Consider the following 20,054-nt stretch of genomic DNA (forward strand, 5'->3'; position numbering starts at 1 on the left):
GCACCGGGATCGGGGCCGTCTGCCGGCCCTGCCTGCCCCGGCACCCCGCGCCCCTCCCCCTCCTCCAGGAATCCCTCTGCCCCTCCCCCAACCCCCTGTGCCCCTCCTCCACACCCCCCAACCCTTCTCCCCCCTGCTCCCCCAAACCCTGGCCATTGCCCCTCATTGTCAGCGCCCCCACCTGAGGCCCCGCTGCAGCCCGGCGCCCCGCATGGGGCCGCGTCCCCCGGGAGGAGATGGTGAGGGCGGGGGGGTGCTCCCCATGTGCCCTGTGCGTGTTTGGGGGGGGGGGGTCGTTCCCCACGGGCCTCCCCTGACCGTCCCCCTCTCCCCCGCAGCGGAGGAGCCTGGCGCCCAGCCAGCTGGCCAAGCGCAAGCCGGATGGTGCCGACGAGGACGAGGACTGGTGCCCGCCCGCCGTGAGCTCCGACCCCCCCGTGTGCCCCGCACCCCGCCGTCCTCCCCGCGGGGGCGTCCGCCACCCCGCTCGCTCCCGGGACGTCGGGGCTGCCTTCTCCCTCGGCAGCCCCCCCGCGTCCTGCTCCCACGCCTCGTGCCCCGACCTCCCGGGATCCCCCCGGATCCCCCGGCCCCTTTGCTACAAGAGCGAGCCGCCCGTCTCTCTCGTGGAGGCAGGGGTTTACGCCCCGCGCTCGGTCCCGCTGGCACCTCATCGCCTTTTTTTGACGCGGTCTCCTGGGATCGGGACCGAAGCGCAACTCCAAACTTTCTATGTGTTTAGGAGCATTTGCATCTAGACCAAAATGAAAGCGTGGTCGGTAGAGCGGGTGCCTCTCGGCGGCGCGCGCGATCCCTCCCGGTTGTGCCGCGGGAGGATGAATTGCTGGGCATCACCCCGATCGAATTTTTTTTTTTAAGGCAGAAAGGGGCATTTTGATCACCCGGCCTGATTTGCAGGATAATATAGGCCAGGAACCTCAGCCAGTCCAACCCATCATTTCTGTGCTCAAATCATTAGGGAGGTGCCCGGGTGGGTGAAACAATTGCAGTGAGATCATCATAAACCATCCATCTGCTTTTGGCTTGTGGCTTTGAGTGTCTAAAAATTGGTTTTAAATGCATGGTCTCTTCACCTGCACAACAAGGACTCCCGACGTGCGCCTGCCTCCAGGAAGAGTTGAACGCTAGGATCCGAGTGCCAGCACCCAGGGTTTCTATTTCCCCCGTGAAGGAGGGATGCAAAGTGAAAACAAAGCTAATCTATTTTTTGCTGAATCCGGTCTCCTGCTCCACGACATTTAGATCCTTGCATTTTAGCAGCAGAACCACTGTGGTTTGACGAGGAGTTGAGGGATATAGATTCACAGAAAACAAGGGTGGAAGGGAGCTCAGGAGGTGACGTCTAGTCCAACCCCCTGCTCCAAGCTGGACCATGCCCAGCTACAGCATCCCAGCCACAAGGCTTTGTCTACCCGGGTCTTAAACACCTCCAAGGATGGAAACTGCACAGCCTCCCTGGGGAGCCTGTTCCAGTGTTTCACCACCCTCCTCGTGAGAGCGTTTTTCCTAATATCCAACCTCAACTTCCCTTGCTGCAGCTGGAGCCCATTGCTCCTTGTCCTGTCCTCTGCCCCCACTGAGACCAGCCCAGCTCCATCCTCTTTGCAGCCCCCGGCAGGGAGGTGAAGGCTGCTATTCAGTCCCCTCGGTCGTCTCTTCTGCAGACTAAATCAGCCCACTTCCCTCAGCCTCTCCTCGCAAGTCCTGTGCCCCAGCCCCCAACCATTTTAATTGATATCTTCCAAATATGACTAAGCATTTTAGCTTCTGGGCAGGTTAAATGTGAGGCTCGTTGACCTTGGTAGCGTCCCTTCTGAACCTGGCTTTGTTGCAGGACAAGGGCAGGGAGTAGCGATCTGCTGTTTTCCATTTCACTTGGATGGTCTGTGCAGTTAGATGCTTATTGAGCACGATGGTGATGCCTTTATCCTATTTAGGTGTCTGCATACCCATGCGTTCTGTCCTGATTCTCTTTTCCAGACACCGAAGAGGCAGAAACCTGGCAGCGACACGGAGATTTGGGAATGCTACGTGTCGCCTTTCCGGAAACCCCTGGCTCAGCTTACCAATCGGCCTCATTGCCTTGATAGCAGCAAACATGTACGTGGGTCTCTCGAGAGGATCTGTTGTCAGCACGAGGCCGCGGGGCGGTTTTGTATTAAATATCTGTTGCTTAACTTCAAAAGCATGAATGAATCAGGACCGAGGCCTTCTAAAGGCTTGTGGTGTCTCGTGGGGACTCCATAGCAAGAGGACTTGCGGGATTACCTTATTGATTGTATCAGTGTAGTACCTAGACACCCCGGTGAGATAACTTTAGCTGTTCAACCAGGTCCTTTATGGATGGTAACGTTACACATTGGCACCCCTGGGATTAAAAACGCACTTAAACAAGAGGCAGATGGTGTTGAAGAGAGATGGTTTCAGTTAGTTTCATGCATTTGAGAGTCGGATAGGAAAAGTCCAGAGGGGAATTTTTGCTGATCATGATTTTTTTTTTTTCTCTGTGCTTAACTTAAAAATATCTGGGATACGATCCTCAGCGGACACTGGAGAGCACACGGCTGCTGGCAGACTGGGGTCCTTAGTATGCATCTCGTTCTGTTTTATTGCTACCTTTGATAGCAAATGGCTCTGACATGAATTTCTTTTCTCAATCCCTAGGAGGCATTTATCCGCAGCATTTTGTCAAAACCCTTCAAAGTCCCCATTCCAAATTACAAAGGTAAGATGACTCTTTTCCTCCTCCCTGAATAATAATGATTTGGACAAAATCTAACTTCATAAAATGGATGGTGCTTGAGTTTATGAAATATCCTTTCTACTGGGACGCGCTTGAGAAGTTCAGAGTTAATTTGGGAAACAAAAAGACTAGCACGTTAGTGAATTGATGTCTTTCTTAGCAGTGTTTAGTTAGGATTATCCTGCACTGGTTTCCATGTTGTTGCTGTTAAGTATTTTATGTAGTGCCGTAAAATCACATGCCGCATTACCGGATACAAGTGCGAGACAGTTTCTTGGCTCCAAGGGTATTATTTAGCCTGCAAAACCCTAAGATTGCTAACAAGACACAACGTGCGGGAGACCGATAACACATGCCAGTTTTCTTTATATTCAGTGGGGTGCTCGTGAGTCTGAAGGTGCTATTTAAAGCAAGCAATGTTCTGAAGTTTGTGGCTTCAGCTATTTTCAAATCATCGAAGCACAAACTTGCTGATGGGAACAAACGGGGCCATTTTTCCCCCTGATTGAATAATTCTAAAACAGGCCAGCCAATTTTGCTCCAACTTTATTGATTAAAAAACAAAACAAAACAAAAAGATGCCTTGGAGACTTTGGGCCGAGTCAAGCATTTAATAATAACCAGCCCAAAAGGAATCAGTTTGACAAAGTTTGTAGGAGCTGAAAAAGTAGGTTTGAAAGGGAGTTTGAATTCTCCGGCATTTACTATGAAAGGTGCCATCTGTAACGGCAACCGCATGCTTTTGTGGTGGGATTTGGCAGACCACGCCTGCTTGTGTGATCTTATGATCTCTCTTTTGAGCGTGAGTAGCATGCGGACCTTCAAAGAGAAGCATGTTATTGGTTTTGTGATGAATATGGTCCTTGGGGAGCTATGTGCCAGCTGTAGTCGTCTCTCTGACAAGAGTCGGGCCTTAGGATAGAGTTACTTCCTGGGTACTAGGCACTGATATTTGTGTTTGCATTGAGATTTCGGAAGAAGGGTTTGGGCCTGCTTGATGTTTGTGACCATCTCTGTTCCAGGGCATGTGTGTTTCTACATATAACACATGATGCTAGGTAAATGGTCAGATTCTCCATCCCTGTCTTCTACTCTTCTGTCTGGCTGGTGACCTGAAAGGCCTCAACATCTGCTGCACAGCAGAAGGATGATAATACACTAGATTATATGTTGCCATTACAAGATGTGCTAAATAGGGTGTTGTAAAGGTAGACGGCTGCCAAAAGTCCCCTTCTGCCCTCAGTGTGTGCAGGTATCTGAGAGGAGGGCTTGGCCCAGTGGCTTTCTGAAGTACAGTGCTCAGAGAATGGGCAGCCTTGGACCAGGCTTCTCTTTAAGTGGAGTGAAATTATGGCCCTTGAGAATCAGGAAACAGCAGCAGCCCCTGAGTGCTGTGATGGAAGGCATCCTGCTGCTTTGCAGAGGGAGAGTTGCTAGGTCTGTGTGGGTTTGGTGCGTGGAAGTGTGTTTCCTGCTGTAGCAAGCAAGCCATCCATCCAAGCTACAGCCTGGCTTCAGAGAGCATCCGTATTTTGCCTGCATCCCCAGCACTGCACATCGCTTGTTCAGCCTCCGCCAGCCAGGCAACACCTTGTTTCTAGACCCTTGGTCTATGGTAAGGCTTGGTTTTCTCGGGTGACTCTTTGAACTTTGTCTATGGTTGTTTTTAGGGCCTCTGGGCTTGAGGGCGCTGGGCATCAAGCGGGCAGGGGTGAGGAACTCCCTCCACGACCCTTTTGAAGAAGGAGCTCTGGTTCTCTACGAGCCCCCTCCACTGAGTGCGCACGACCAGCTGAAAATAGACAAGTGAGTTACCCCCAGAGGGAAATTATCAGTGCTAATTTTAACTCCAGCCTCCTCCAATATTTATTTCTTCCATTCCCCTGTGGCCTTGAGCCAAATGTAGCCTATGAAACTTGGAGGGGCCCTGGGCTGTTTCTACTTGTAGAAATAATAATCAAAGTATGGAACCAGATCTACAGTCAGTTGTTTTGTGTTCTGTCCAGGGAACGGGCTCTTTGATTTCCCATTACTCAGTGGCCTGTCAGGCCTTTAAGTCTGCTTAACTGAGCGTCTGTGCTCCATGGAGAGAAGTTGTTCAGAGAATATTAAAGCTTGACTGATCCAGTGCTCAGTCAGGAAGTACCAACAGGAAGGTACAAGCCAAAGGAAACGGCTGACTGAAAACAGGGGATTTGAATGGGAACTCTTAGACAACCTTCCCCAGAGCAGTTGCTTCCCCACCCTTTTTATAATGTGGAGGGGTAAGACTGAATGGCTTTGCTTCCAGTATCAGTTTGCCATATGGCAAGGGTGGTGATAGGTACTAACTTAGGACTTGAGAGACTGAGGTTCAAGTCTTGGCCTCTTGTGAGACATTGTAGGCAAGCTGTCTGTCCCCTCTGTGCCTCAATGTTTCTTCTGTGCTGTGGAAATAGCATGTCCCTGCCTCGCAGGGGTGATTTGAGGATAAATGCGTTAAAAGATTGAGGTGCTTGGCTGCTGCAGTGACGGCGGCCGTTGTTTGAGAGTTGTGGGATGCTTTTGGCCCAGGCAGCCACTGGCAAACCCATTACATCAGATCCCAGGACGGTAGGCACAAGGAGGTGGTTTCTCCTGCTCCGATATGGTTCTAGCATGTGTCTGGGTTGTGGTCGTGGGAGTGGGGGGAAATCTGATGCTGATTTAACTGAGCCTCTGAGCTATGTTTCAGCCCTTTATTTGGGGACCTGGTTAGAACATTTCATAGACAGACATTAGGGCTGGAAGGACCTCAAAAGATCATCGAGTCCAGCCCCCTCTCCCAGGATGTTATATCACAACCACACGACTGTGCTCCGAGCATGGTTGTTAGTTCTGGCAGTGCGGATTGGCTTCTGGGCAGTTACCCACTTCCAAGGGTCCTTCGAATGACAGTGAACAAAAAAACAATCCCAGCCTGGAGCGGTGCATTCACTCAGTGCTTTTTTTCTCTCTTCTCACATGCCTTATAGGGACAAAGTGCCAGTCCATGTGGTGGTGGATCCTGTTCTCAGCCGCGTCTTACGGCCCCATCAGAGAGAAGTAAGTTTTGCAGGATACAGCCAGGGGGTCCTGGTCTTTTGCAGGGAGTCTTGATCAGGCAGGTGGAGGGGGCTGAAGAGCTGCACAGCTGCCTTTACTAGGAAACTCTCCTCCTAAGTACAGTAATGGCAAGTATAGATGAACAGATTTTGAGCTGTAATATATGCAGCCTTATATTCGCTGGTACCCTGCCTCACTGCATCCATTTTAGACATGCTGTACCTGTCCATTTTTTAAATGAAGATACATACATGTTCAACCTCAAGTTATTGGGCTCATTGCAAAGATCACTGTGTGAGATTCTCAGGCGTGCACTTCAGCAAGAAGTGAGACTGGATGCTTGTACCGGTCCTTTGTACTGGTCCTTTTGGGCCTCAGAAATCTACAGATCTGCTTCTTCTGGGAGAAGGCAAAATCTCCCACCATCCCTGAAAAGCCATCTGTTATGGTTAGAGACATTGGAGTTTAGAAATGTTAACCACCCAGCTTCACAGAGCTGCTTCCTGGGAATACTCACAGCCGGCTGCTTGCTGTAGTGATCAGTGTGTTATTGCAACTATTGAGCTTTATTGCATCTATTGAGTGGTATAGAGCCAGCTTGGCTCTGGGAGAATGACTTAAGCATTGTCAATAGAGGATGTTATCCAAAGGTTAGGTTGTGAATGAAATACTGCGCAGAGCCCTGCTGAAGGCTGTAGGGTCTGTCCCCACAGCCCACACCCCGTCCTGATTTCTAATTACCTGCATGCATACAGAGGTATTGTCTCCAATGCTCCTCTGACATGCCTGGGGCAGGTATGTGTTCCTGGCAGGGTGCATTAGTCAGACCGACCCCAGGTTGACAGTAGGATGCCAGATGCATCTGGAATATTTGTGTTGAAATATTTTCCCTAGGAAATGAAACCCATCAGATCTAGAGTCATTAAGCTGACAAGTCAGGAGCCTTCTGCCTTCCCCGCTCTCCATGCCAGTTGCTACACAGGACAGAGCCATGCTTTCAAGGCCTGGTAATTTATGCCTAGCAATCAGTGCACATAAGCTATTTGCAAATCACTTGTTGTGTCAGCTGTCAATAATAGCTTTGGATTTGGAGCTAGCCAGGGTAGCTGTCCCTGTGCCTTTCAGTGAAAAACCTCTCCTGGCCTATATACCTTTTTCCCCAAAACCCCAGGATAATGGGAATTACATATGTACGGGCTGAGTACCTAATAAGCTATTGAGGTTTATTGTGGATACAGGATCTAATCCCTTAGAATCAGAGGTGGGGTGGGTAGAAGCTTTCATTTGGCTGTCAAGCTAAGCGGGGTCAGGCTTGTTGAGTGTCTCGATGGGAGAAAGGAGCATTTCCATTGCTGCAAGGAGCACTGCAGGCTCTCTACAGGATCAGCAGTGCAGCATGACACTAGTCTGTAGCGGTGTCCTTGTAGGTGCGTCCTCTTGGATGAGAACCTGGCTACTTGCCAGCAGTGAAGATCTCATAGGATTTTTCCTAGCTCTAGCACCCGGGGTAACTTATACCTTCCCATATAGGTCTTTCTGCTATGCCCATTAATACATTCGTGTGACTAATCAGATTCTGCCTGTCTAATATCCCTTCTTTAATTTACCCTGGACACTTCCTGTCTCTGGCTGCTGGGTGGTGTTCACTAGCTGCCTTATTCCACAGCAGAGGTGGCTGCATTTCAACAGCATCTCTGGCCTTTCCTCTGGGCTTCGGGTTCCCTTAGCTGTGCAGCGTCAGCTTTTGCCGGTGCCAAGCTGCAAAGAGAAACCCTGCAGCCTTTATCCTGCACCCACGGCTCCGTGCTAAAGCCTGGGCTCTTCCCTCAGGGGGTGAAGTTCCTGTGGGACTGCGTAACCAGCCGACGGATCCCCGGCAGCCACGGCTGCATCATGGCTGATGAGATGGGGCTGGGCAAGACCCTGCAGTGCATCACGCTCATGTGGACGCTGCTTCGGCAGAGCCCTGACTGCAAGCCAGAGATTGACAAGGCCATGGTGGTGGCCCCGTCCAGCCTGGTGAAGAACTGGTATAACGAAGTAGAGAAATGGCTAGGAGGACGGATCCAACCTTTGGCTATTGATGGAGGCTCCAAGCATGAGATCGACAATAAGCTAGGTATGGAGGCAGGTTCATGGAGGTGGCTTTTCTTGTCCTCTGCTATACATGTTTTAGCTGCCGATGGTCTCGGGGCCCAGGTCACAGCCTGCTGAAGGGAGCATGAGTCTTTCCATTACCTTCAGTGCATCCCTCCTTGTTCATTCTGTGGCTGGTCTCGTGCCCTAAATGCTGGACAGTGCACATGGGAGAGGAATAGGGGAAAAAGCCCTGGTCAGACTGTATTTACTCTTCCTTCCAGCATGTGCTCTCTGCCACGGTGTGATGCAGGGCACAGACCTAGGGTCTGACCCAGGACATGGCATATGATGAGACTCGGGTGGCAGGCTCTGTCTGGGGACAGGTCTGAGGTCCTCCCCACACCCACTGTGGATAGGAGTCAAGATAGGAAAGGGCAAGGGAGCCAGATGGGAGGATAAAGCAGGAAGTAAAAGGGCACTGTGTGGGAGGTGAAGGCGTGGGGTAGGGTCAGTGAAAGAGCAAAACAGTAAGGCGGGTTGATGGGAAGAGATAGGAGGATGCTGGGAAAGGAGCTGAAAGACGGGGGAGCAAAGTCTCTTTAAATAGCTAAGGCCTTTGCTGGGGCCTCATTGAAAACAAGTCAAGTCAGTGCAGAAACCCTCCCTTGATTTAGAGGAGGCTAGAGTCCTAGAGCCGTGGGGCTGGAAGGGAGCTGCAGAGGTCACGTCTATTCCACCCCCTGCCTTAGGCAGGGTCAGCCCTGTGCAAACCAGCCCAGACACATGCATGATCTAACCGCTTCGTAAAACCATAGTCAGCCCTGACATAACGTCAGACATCACACCCAAACCTGCTGCAGGGAAAGCAGGGAGACAGCAGCCGCCAACGTCCTGCTGCTTTAATAGGTTGTTAATAGACGCTCAAGAGATCCCAGGCAGAGGCCGTGCCCCTGCTATAGAGGAAGGCAAGGGGAGTCTGTACCAGTGTGAACATGGGGTAAGATTCGTTCCTGACCCCAAATCTGGCATTGGCCTGAGCCTGAGTGGAAGGGCAATGCCCTCTAGCCAGGACCCTCTGGGTTTGGTCCCAGTAGGAGCATTGGCACAGCCCAGTCCCCATCCCCAGCCTGGGCTGCAGCCAGCACCCTGAGGGTGGCTTAAAAACTCCCTGACACATGTAGCAGAAAGGTGGGGGGGGCAGCAACCAGCAAGGGACAGAGGCCTGGGAGATCCCCATAGCAGAACACAGGCATCGCTATGCCTAGATCATCCCCACCCCATGGCGGCCCAGTCCTAGCTCAGGTGCAGATGGTTACCTCCTTCCAGGGCTCTTCTGTCTGTGATTCCCTCTTCCCTGTATCCCTTTCTCCCTGTAGCCGGATTCATGAACCAGCGCGGCTTGCGGGTGCCTTCCCCCATCCTGATCATCTCCTACGAGACCTTCCGCCTCCACGCCGAGGTCCTTCGGAGGGGCAGCGTCGGGCTGGTCATATGTGACGAGGTAGGGGTACGGGGGCTGACGCTCCCTTGCGGCTGGGCAGTGCTTGTAGCCAGCCCACCAGTTCTGATACCCGGTCCTTGCCCCTTCGATCCAGTGATAGGAAGGTGCTCTGAGAAGGGCAATCAGCAGCCTTGGCCTTGTGTGCATGACTTGCCTTGGCTCGTGACTACATCTTGGGACTACATGGTAGCTGTGACATCAGCAGGGATCCCTTCCTCTGATGGCGGCATAGCACAGTGTAGGGATTGAAGGGGAAGTCTGTTGAAGTCTGGGCAGCGTTCCTGGAAGTTGAATTGGGACCACCGATCACCTTCAGGGCCTCATGTCACTGAAGGGATTGGGTTGGACTGGGCTGGTCGGAAGTGGCTGATCCATGCAGCTGAGCACAGGCGTGCTAGGAGAGTGCTTTCGCAGGCTGTGCGCGGAGGGGAGCTCCGGGGAGGCTTTCCCAGCCTGATGGGCCTCTCTGTACAGACCTGGGTGCTGCTGGCGGGGGCTGGGGCTGGGTGGGGAGAACATGGGAACTGGCAGAGTAGGTGATCCCATCTCTAGTGCCTTTGTACACTGGTTTCCCCTCTTGGCAGCCTCTGGATTGTCTTTGCCAGGGCTGGGCCAGAGTAACTCCCTCTGCATGAGCAAGTGCTGTTACTTCCAAAGCTTTCTCTCGATCCTTCTCATTCCCCAGCATCTAGGAACAGGGACTCTCTTCCAAATGCTGCTGTGACTCCTTCTGATGAGGAAGGAAGCAAGCAAGTAAAGCCCCTGTGCTGGGCTCTCGCAGGGCCTGGAAGAGTTAACAAATCTTCCCTCCCCAAATGCTGCCTAAAGTTCCCTCTGCCGCCTCTAGTCTAGAGGAGTTTTATTCCACGCCAGCGGCATCTGGCGGTGTGAATTTATATTGGCGAGAGCACAGACAGGCTGGAAACAGGGAGAGGCACCTTTCCCCCGTATGCACTTACATTGGGCCCCTCATCATGGGATCCGGGCACCCTAATAATCTGCTTTGCCCCCTTTCACCCAGGGGTCTTGGAGCCCTTGAGAAAAGTCTTTGCCTTCTCTGTTGCTTCTAGGATGTCTCCATTTTCATGCAAGGAGATTGCTTTGTTTAGGTTGGGGATGTCGAGTTCGCAGCTTCCCCCTTCTAACCACTGCTGGTTCTGGGGTCTCCGGGCTCCCCCTCTCTCCTCTGGCTTCTGCCTCCTCTGCCCACCGCTTAGAGCAGGGTGGCGGGAACGGGGGAGTCCGTGCAGGTGTGGGAAGGGCATCACACAGGGGTACCTGTGAGTCCACGTGATGCACAGCCCTGTCTGCTCAGACATCGGACAGCCTCGGTTCAAGCCACGTTATCAGACAGGTAGGGTCTCTCTCTGCATTGGTCTAAACGCAGACTCCATTCCCAGGCATTGATGCTCCAGTGAGTCCCGCCTGGTTTTGATCTTTCCAGTGCCTTATCTCCCAGCATCATTGGATTCATATCTTGCTCTTTTTCTTCCTTAGGGTCACAGGCTAAAGAACTCCGAGAACCAAACCTACCAGGCTCTCAACAGCCTGAACACCCCCCGGCGCGTCCTCATCTCGGGGACCCCCATTCAGAACGACCTGCTGGAGTATTTCAGCCTGGTGCACTTCGTCAACTCGGGAATCCTCGGTAAGAGCACAAAGGCGGCTTGCATGGAGGAGGTAGCTCGCAGGGCCCCTACCCCCCAGCTCTCGCTGCTGGAAGAGCTAGCAGCATTGAGTGAGGGATCCATGCTACAGAGTTTCTTACCTGGGGATTTTAGGAATGACTGTGATGCAAATAAACAAGAAGAGAGCTTTGCCGTGCGAGGTGCTGTATGTATTTGTAGTTGGAGACAGGACTTTGCGTTCCAAACACACAAGGCAGGCAAAGGGCAGGAAGAATGATGCTCCCTTCTGTTTTACAAATGTGGAAGGCCAGTCTCCTGAGTCCTAGACCAGTGTTTCAGCCAGTGGCCCATCCTTAATCTGCATGTCACAGTGATGGTCCTGATTGGGGGGGGTGATGAATCTCCATTTAGCCACGACACCCCCTGGATGGGAAAAGGATGATGGCCTTTTAACTAGAGGGAGGGTTTGTGGGGCTTTAATTTCCCCCTTTGCTGGGGAATCAAATACTTCCTGCAGCTGCTGTTTGCCAATTCAAACCTTAAGAACGTAAGAATTGCTATTTACCGGGTCAGACTCGAGGTCCGTCTTGCCCAGTCTCCTGTGTCATACGGGCAGAGAGCGGAGGCTGGAAGGGAGAGTGACTGGGTCTGAGCAAGACTTCCCTTGTTCCTATCTCCCTTGTGGCATCCAGTATCGAAGGTCCAGGAGTCAGGGGCTGTAAATCTTAACTCTCATGCTCAATAGTGACTGATGCCCCTTTTCTCCAAGAATGTGTCCTGTCCCTTTGTGAATTTGGTTAAACCATCAGCTTCCGCTATAGGTTGGGGACCAAAGCTAGCAGGTCTGCAGAAAAGGACCTGAGGGTGACAGTGGATGATGCGCTGAACAGGAGCCAGCAGTGTGCCCTTGTTGCCAAAAAGGCTACCGGCATCCTGGGCTGCATTGGCAGGAGCGTTGCCAGCAGATCGAGGGCAGAGCTATTCCCCTCTATTCAGCACTGGGGAGGCCACATCTAGAGTCCTGGGTCCAGTCCCCCCCACTACAGAAGGGATGTGGACACATTGGAGAGAGTCCAGTAGGGGTAATTAAAATGGTTTGGGGGCTGAGAGACAGGACTGGTGAGGAAAGGCTGAGGGAACTGGGCTGATTTTAGTCTGGAGAAGGGAAGACCAAGGGGGGATTGAATAGCAGCCTTCAGCTCCCTGCAGGGGGTTCAAAGAGGATGGAGCTGGACTGGTCTCAGTGGGGGAAGATGACAGGACAAGGAGCAATGGGCTCAAGCTGCAGCAAGGGAAGTTGAGGTTGGACATTAGGAAAAACTTTCTCACTAGGAGGGTGGTGAAGCACTGGAACAGGCTGCCCAGAGAGCTTGTGGACTCTTCATCCTTGGGGGTTTTTGAGGTCCAGTTCAACAGAGCCTTGTCTGGGATGATGTATTTGGGGCTGGTCTTGCTTGGACTAGATTTGACCTCCTGGGGTCCCTTCCAAACCTCATTTTCTCTGATTGCACCACTTTAATGACAGGCTGGGTGAAAAAGAACTGCCTTCTGTTAGTGTTAAACTTCCTATCTACTAGTCTCACATTGTGAGCCCTAGTTCTTATCTGGTGAGAGACAGTCAATAATAAATCCCTCTGAACTTTTTCTTCACCATTCAGTAATTTATAAGCCCTTAATATTTCACCTCTGGGCTCCAGGTTGTGCGCACAGAGAAGCCCTGGTGTGGAGGGAAGGAATGGGGTGATCCGTTGGTGCTTTGCATTCTCTGCTGCCTCCGTGAGTTCAAATTGGCCTTCAGACTTACTGGCATTAAGGGCCAAAGTTTTCACCCTTCTGTTCAGGATTTAAAAACAGACCAACCCCCGAGTCGGTCCTTCATCCTCTTGCTGTTTGCGAGGGCTCTGGCCTCTTTGGGGTAAACCCAACCAGCCTGTCATTGAAATAGTCCCTACACGGACATCTCTCTGACCAGACACCAGTCATCAGCTCCTGACGGCGAGCAGTATCTGGGTATCGTTGGCTTCTGCACAGCTGCTCTGCCACCCGGGTGCCATTGGCTGTTTTATATCCCTGTCACGTTCTCCCTATGAGTTTCAATTCAGTTTGACGCTCTTCCAGGAAGGTGGCCTGGCTGTATTGATCCATCTGTGCCTCGGGCACCTCTCTGCACGTCTCTTTCCCTGTACAAAATGGGGCTAATATGCCAAGGAGGCGAGGGTAATTATGATTGCAGACCCCTTGGAGAGGAAAGTGTACTAACATTCAGTCATTTTCTGTCACTCGCATTTGCTTGCTGTGTTCAGTCACTACAAGCTGGTGAGATGCACAGCAGAAACTGCAATCGCTTGCAAATCAAGGGAAGTGATTCTTCTGCCCAGTTCAGCATTGATGAGGCCGCGCCTGGAGCCCCGTGTCCAGTTTTGGGCCCCGCACTTCAATAAGGATGTGGACAATTTGGTGCAAGTCTGGCACAGAGCAACAAAAGATTAGGGGCCTGGGAGGCAAGACTGATGAGGACAGGCAGAAAGAACTGGAGTTATTTAGTCTGGAGAAGAGAAGACTGAGGGGGGATTTGATCAGTCTTCAGATCCCTGAAGGGTGATGACAGAGAGGATGGAGATGGGCTTTTCTCCTTGGCTGCAGGGGACAGGACTAGGAGCAACGGCCTCAAGCTGCAGCAGGGGAAACTAGGCTGGAGATGGGGAGGAGCGGTCTGTTTGTGAGGGGGGGTCATGCACTGGAGCAGGCACCTAGAGAGCTGGCGAGGTGCGGGGTGGGGAAGGAGGCTGTGCGTTCCTCACTGAAGCAGAGGAGACCAAGAAGGGCTGAAATTGCCATTGCTTCCCCTCTGTTCCTCCCAGGGACGGCGCAGGAATTCAAGAGGCATTTCGAAATCCCCATCCTGAAAGGCAGGGATGCTGCCGCCAGCGAGGCGGAGAGACATAAAGGGGAAGAGCGGCTGAAGGAGCTGATCGGCATCGTGAACAGGTGCGTGGTCCCCTGCCGGCACCCCCTCCCTACCCCAGTGGTTTTGAAGACCGTGGTTCCTCTTGGCCACGCAGCCACGGACTGCGGTAGTGTGACCCAGCGCCCCCCACAACCTGCACGGTGGATGTGGGCAGCTCCCTACAGCTCCTCGCCATGCGTCTGAGTGGCCTCCGCCTCATGTAGGAGGGTTTGGATGGGGCTGATCCTGCCCGAGGCAGCAGGTCAGACTAGATGCGGTCCCTTCACTGCTTTAGGATTTTTGTGTGCATCGGTGGCCCCCAAAACCCCTCTGGGGAGACGCAGGAAGCCAAAACTGGAGGGAAAGCCCAGAGACCCCAGCTCCTGCCACAGCCAGAGAGATGCGGGGCAGGGGGAAGTGGTGGCTGGATGGGAGCCCAGGGGCTACAGGTTAAGCCCTTGCAGACTGTGTGTGCGGCTTTGGGCTGCCCAGCCATAAACTGTTGCCCAGCTGGCCCTTGCAATGCACTTGTGAGGGAAAGGCCATGAGGAGCAGGTGAGTCATCTGGGATCCATGTGGCGCTGGGGAGTTCGGGGCAGCAATTGAGAGTCTCTGATAGGACCCCTCTCATGACCCCTCCACACCCCTCCGCCAAGCAGGACCTGCCCCTGTCTCAGCGCAGGGCCCAAAACCAGGACCCCTGCAGTGGATCAGAGCGGCAGCTTCTCATGCCCTTAGGGACTCATGCAGCAGGCTCAGCGGGGCCCTCACATCTAGTCCATCCTCTGCTCGAGGCAGGCTCAACTCTGTCCAAACCATCGCAGCCAAACTTAGCCTAACCTGCTCTTAAGGCTTCCTGTGATGAAGAGATGCCAAAGCCTCTTTGGGTAGTCTGCTCCAGCGCTAACCCACCCCTAGAGCTCTTCTCCCTTTCCTTCCTGAGATCTAACATCAAATATCTTCCTAAGATGCTGGAAACCAGCCCGTTTTGTCTCGGCACTTGTGGACATGCAAAATAGTTGATCGCCATCCTCTTACTAGGCACCGTTTTGTGGTTGACAACTCTTCCCAAATCCCCAGACCTCTTCTTCATGATCTCCACGGGAATCACACTGAAAAGCTGGGGGCGAGCTCTGGTTTTCATGCATCTCATCTCCGTCTCCTTTGCAGATGTTTAATCAGGAGGACGTCGGACATTCTCTCCAAGTACCTGCCCGTGAAGATCGAGCAGGTGGTATGCTGCAGGTACGCGCACCCCACGTCCCCTGTGGGGAGAAAGGCAATGCCGTGGTGACTTCAGGGCCTGGGATGTCAGGGTCCCCCTCATTACCCAGTCCCTGTGGGAAAGATCCCATCAGCTAGGAGCACGTCTCCTTGACCTGAAGTGCAGGTGGAGGAAGGAGATGGCGTTGGAGTCATGGCTTATGTGTAGCAGGCTCAGCTTATGTCCTTGTGTCCCAGGCTGACGCCCCTCCAGGCCCAGCTGTACAAGAACTTCCTGAAGCAAGCAAAGCCGGTGGAAGAGCTGAAGGGTGGGAAGATCAGCGTCTCCTCCCTCTCCTCCATCACCTCCTTGAAGAAGCTCTGCAACCGTGAGTTGGGGCTGGGCAGGACACCGCCATTATGGCTGTTGCATTATCTGCATTGCTGGAAAGCCCGCGGTGTTCCCTTGAACCCTGCAAGAGCTCGTAATACGTGTGACCTGCAGAGGTCACGTCTAGTCCCATGGGCCACACACCAGCGACACTGTTGCGGTGCAAATCAACCCCGCTTCTGGAGATGGGGACTAGAGCCTGGGACCTGTTCACCGCCAACCCTGGGCCTCTGTGCAGAGGTTTCCTGCAGCTTGCAGCTGTCACAGGACCCTCCTCCCTGAGGACTTGTCACTGAGTGAAGCAAATTATGCTTCATACACACCCGAGATGCAACTGTACCGTGAGGATATAGCAACCGTGCTGCTGCGGTCCGAGAGGGAGACCTGCCCCTGCCCAGGCAGCTGTGGTGGTTTCCAAGTCCGTTTTTTATTCTTCAGACCCTGCCCTGATCTATGAGAAGTGCGAGGAGGAGGAGGAGGGCTTTGTCGGAGCGATGGACTTGTTCCCTGCTGGCTACAGCACCAAGTCACTGGAGCCCCAGCTCTCAGGTACCCGCGCAGCAACTTGATTGCTGGCAGGGGGCACGGGGCTGTGTTGAGCGGTGCTTCAGGGTGGCTTCTCCAAAGAGAGGAGGGCATCTCCTTGTCCTTTTCTAATCCCATCACTACTCTAGATCTCAAACGTGGGTTACTGTTGGCTGCACTACAGAAGGGATGTGGACAAATTGGAGAGAGTCCAGGGGAGGGCAGTGAAAATGGTTGTGGGGCTGGGGAATGTGACTTGTGAAGAGAGGCGGAGGGAACTGGGCTGATTTAGTCTGGGGAAGAGAAGGCTGAGGCGGGATTTAATAGCAGTTTTCAACTCCCTGCAGGGGGGCTGCAAAGAGGCTGGAGCTGGGCTGTTCTCAGTGGGGGCAGACAACAGGACAAGGAGCAATGGGCTCAAGTTGCAGCAAGGGAAGTTGAGGTTAGATATTAGGAAAAATGTTCTCACTAGGAGGGCAGTAAAGCACTGGAACAGGTTACCCAGAGAGGAGGTGCAGTCTCCATCCATGGAGGTTTTGAAGACCTGGGTAGACAAAGCCTTGGTTGGGATGATGGAGTTGGGGCTGGTCCCACTTTGAGCACGGGGTTGGACTAGATGTGACCTCCTGAGGTCCCTTGCAGCCCTCATTTTCTATGATTATGGAGAAAGCGAGGCACAGAGAATGTGGCTTGCTTTCACTGACCTGAGGACAGCACCCAGGCACTTGGCTGCCAGTCCCATGCCCGGTGCATTGGACCCTGCTGCCTCCCTCCCTGGTACGTTTAATGACCGGCAAATGTTTTTTCCCCAGGGAAGATGCTGGTTCTGGATTACGTCCTGGCGGTCACTAGAAGCACCAGCAATGACAAGGTCGTGCTGGTCTCCAATTACACCCAGACGCTGGACCTGTTTGAGAAGCTCTGCCGGAGTAGGAGGTTTGCCTCTAGGCTTGCTTTATGAACTCTTGCATGTACAGTCTGAACCAGTGGTTGTCAACCAGGGTGTTGGGGTACCCTTGGGTGCCTCAAGACCCTTCCCAGGGTATCGCAGGTGCCACGCAACACTAGCACGGGTAGGTGTGCAAACATGATTCACAAGAGAAACCCGGCGTTTTCTAGTGGGAATTCAGAGCATTAGAAACATCCTGTTGCGCTCCAGCGTCTTTGCAGCAACTGAATTGCTCTCGTGCTTCTCTGTGGTCAACAAATGACAATTGAGAGCTGGCATTTTCCAAGCGGTGCCATGAGTCTGCAAACCTTGAGAGCCACCTTTCGGATCCATACGTTGAATTATCTGTTGAGATGTCTTCTTGCAGCGCCTCTTGTCTTAAATTGTAGTTCAGGAGCCTCCCTCTGAAGCTGATGTGACCCACTTGGTCTTGGCTTCCAGGGGGAGGCTCTGCTCCTCCGTGTAAAGTCTCCAAGCCTGGCCTCCAGTCACAAGGCTGCTCACTGGAGCTGCTGTTGTCCCTCTTAGAGTTTTTCCTCCCCTTTTAAGGCCTGTTAGATGGAGGTGGTGTTGTGAACCCACTAAATATTGTATCCTGTCCCAGGTACTTATACGTCCGACTGGACGGCACCATGTCTATTAAAAAGAGAGCGAAGATTGTGGAGCGATTTAACAGCCCCTCTGTAAGTAGAGCTTCCCTGACCCCACACCCTTCTCGTGGGAGATGCAAATGATTGAGAAGCAGCAGGTTTTATTTAATCCAAGCGTCTCTCAACCTGCAGAGCCCCGAGTTCATCTTCATGCTCAGCAGCAAAGCCGGCGGCTGCGGCTTAAATCTGATTGGAGCAAACAGACTCGTCATGTTCGACCCAGACTGGAATCCAGCCAATGACGAGCAAGCCATGGCTCGGGTCTGGAGGGACGGCCAGAAGAAGACCTGCTATATCTACAGGCTGCTCTCGGTAAGTCTCCTGCCCACCCCCAGGCTGCAGGATCCCGAAGTGCATTTTGTGGCTGGGCAGCAGGGACGGCGTGGGAGCTTCCAAGCTGGTGAAGCCAGTAAGAGTGGAGTCACTGCTGGGTTCGGCGGAGTTGCTCCTGGGTCTTGGGGACAGATGTGACTGAAGCTTTAGGGATGAGAAGCTCCGCGTCGGATGCCGATGGTAGAGAGGCCACAGAGCTTTGTAAAGATCTGCCTGGTGGCGAATGGGTCTGGCTGCTGGGAGAATTTGTGGCAGGTCCCGAGAGAGGATTCTTTGTCCTCGGGGACCAGCCGTGCTCCTGGAAGTCCCCCGTGTGTGTCTGCTGGAGGGTGCCCATGCAACGGGTGCTGCTGCAGCCCATGGGGGTGTAAACTTACCAGAGCAATGAGAACAGGTGACTCCCATGCCCGTGTCTCATGGTGCAGCATTCATGCTGGCATTCGCGCCGGCACCATAGTGTTTCCAGGCCAAGCTTGGCATGGGGAAATTGCTCGCAATAATTACCAGGCTGTTGTAGCCACAGGGTGAGTCTGCGGTTGGAATTTGGCTGCCTTGCTACTCCCGCCTTGTCTGGCAGCCCTCCTGTGTCTTGCCACAAGCAGGTAGGGTGGGGTTCATGCAGAGACAGGAGCTGGCTGAGGGTGCAGCATGGCGTGGCGTTAGTGATGTCTCTCGTGTCCTGCCAGCCAAGTGTTCAGTGGCTCTAGGCAGCAGGTGGTACAAGAAGCCATCAGATCCCTGTGGAGCTCTTCATAAAGATGAGTGTCTGTGCCGGCATCTTGGCTCCGTTCCCACTCTCTCATCTGTTCTCTCGTAGACAGGGACGATAGAAGAGAAGATCTTCCAGCGGCAGACCCACAAGAAAGCACTCAGCAGCTGCGTGGTGGACGAGGAGCAGGATGTGGAGAGGCACTTCTCGCTGGGGGAGCTCAGAGAGCTGTTCACGCTCAACGAGACCACAGCCAGCGATACCCACGACAAGTACGGCTGGAACCGCCGCGAGGGGCTGGGTTAGCTAGCGGCTGGGCTCTCAGCAGCAGCTGACGAGCCCAGAGGCTGCAAGTCAAGTCGCCAGCACTCCTGGTTGCTGAATGCTGCTTGCAAAGCCATTTGGGCTTATGTAACTATGGATCAGCTGATTCAAAATTCCCTCGGGTTGAAGGAGTGATTAGAGTAGAAGGGTCTCGTGTCTGTAGGTGGGTGGGCAAACCAATCCATGTCTAGTAACGGAGAGATTAACATTTCCTAGCCACCTTCTGATTTCAAAAGCTCTTCTGTCCCAGGTTATATTCTTGAACACCCATCTCCATCGGCCTGTCCGCTTGCAGCAAGCGGTAACTCCCTCAGGGAGGATTCAGGGTAAGATCTTGAGGGGAATAGAAGTTACCTGAATGCACCCGTCTCTGTCAAGCTGTCTGGTCCGCACACCTCCGTTGCTGGAGGATTATTCCCTGCTTGACCTCTGAACAGTGGCTCACCTAGTTTGCAGTGACCCCTATGACTTGGGGCTTGGGACCTTCCTGGCTAAGAGGTGTTTTTTGTTGGGTGCCATAATGCCAGGTTCAGAACGTCTTTCAGGGAGATATGTTGTAGCCGGGTTGGTCTAAGAAACAGAGACAAACAAAGCTCTTGGCCTAGAGGCGATATCTTTTATTAGACCAACTAAATAATAGCAAAAAAAAAATCCTTTCTTTGCAAGCTTTCGGGTCCAAACACCCTTTGTCAGGCTACAGAATTCAGATTGTAAAAGTTCTCCTAGGCAGAAAAGAAACTTCATTTCGCACAGGGCTCAGAGCAGTTTTATATGGGATCCTGCCTTGACTTGAGTACGAGCTTCTGTGTTTCAAGTCAGTGGCATCAGCTGCCCAAAACAGGACGGGACAGTAGATCCTCAGAGTTAATAATGGATTTAGCTTCTGTGCAAGGGAAGAAAAAGGCTCCTGGAAGGGAAAAGGCTTTTCTAATAGCAGTGATTTTCGACTGATGTGCCCACATTGTGGTGGGCTTTGATTTGGCACGTC

At 52.9% G+C, this 20,054-nt stretch overlaps 1 protein-coding gene across 2 annotated transcripts in view; it reads left to right on the plus strand.

Moving 5' to 3' along the window:
* Positions 1 to 20,054, plus strand: part of RAD54L (RAD54 like) — a 21,680-nt gene continuing 1,626 nt past the window's right edge. Inside the window, exons 1-17 of one of the 2 annotated variants that reach the window (XM_014606992.3) lie at positions 1 to 239; positions 339 to 419; positions 2,002 to 2,121; positions 2,686 to 2,746; positions 4,435 to 4,570; positions 5,758 to 5,827; positions 7,658 to 7,946; positions 9,283 to 9,407; positions 10,905 to 11,055; positions 13,897 to 14,023; positions 15,153 to 15,227; positions 15,444 to 15,574; positions 16,015 to 16,125; positions 16,914 to 17,037; positions 17,655 to 17,733; positions 17,833 to 18,012; positions 18,851 to 19,014. In XM_014606992.3, the coding sequence (XP_014462478.1) occupies positions 237 to 239; positions 339 to 419; positions 2,002 to 2,121; positions 2,686 to 2,746; positions 4,435 to 4,570; positions 5,758 to 5,827; positions 7,658 to 7,946; positions 9,283 to 9,407; positions 10,905 to 11,055; positions 13,897 to 14,023; positions 15,153 to 15,227; positions 15,444 to 15,574; positions 16,015 to 16,125; positions 16,914 to 17,037; positions 17,655 to 17,733; positions 17,833 to 18,012; positions 18,851 to 19,014 (2,027 nt within the window). In that variant the 5' untranslated portion in view covers positions 1 to 236. The remainder of the gene's footprint in view (positions 240 to 338; positions 420 to 2,001; positions 2,122 to 2,685; positions 2,747 to 4,434; positions 4,571 to 5,757; positions 5,828 to 7,657; positions 7,947 to 9,282; positions 9,408 to 10,904; positions 11,056 to 13,896; positions 14,024 to 15,152; positions 15,228 to 15,443; positions 15,575 to 16,014; positions 16,126 to 16,913; positions 17,038 to 17,654; positions 17,734 to 17,832; positions 18,013 to 18,850; positions 19,015 to 20,054) is intronic. The other variant, XM_019490049.2, reaches the window with a different exon arrangement.

Source organism: Alligator mississippiensis, chromosome 5, assembly GCF_030867095.1.
Source record: "Alligator mississippiensis isolate rAllMis1 chromosome 5, rAllMis1, whole genome shotgun sequence".
Classification (NCBI taxonomy): Eukaryota; Metazoa; Chordata; order Crocodylia; family Alligatoridae; genus Alligator; species Alligator mississippiensis.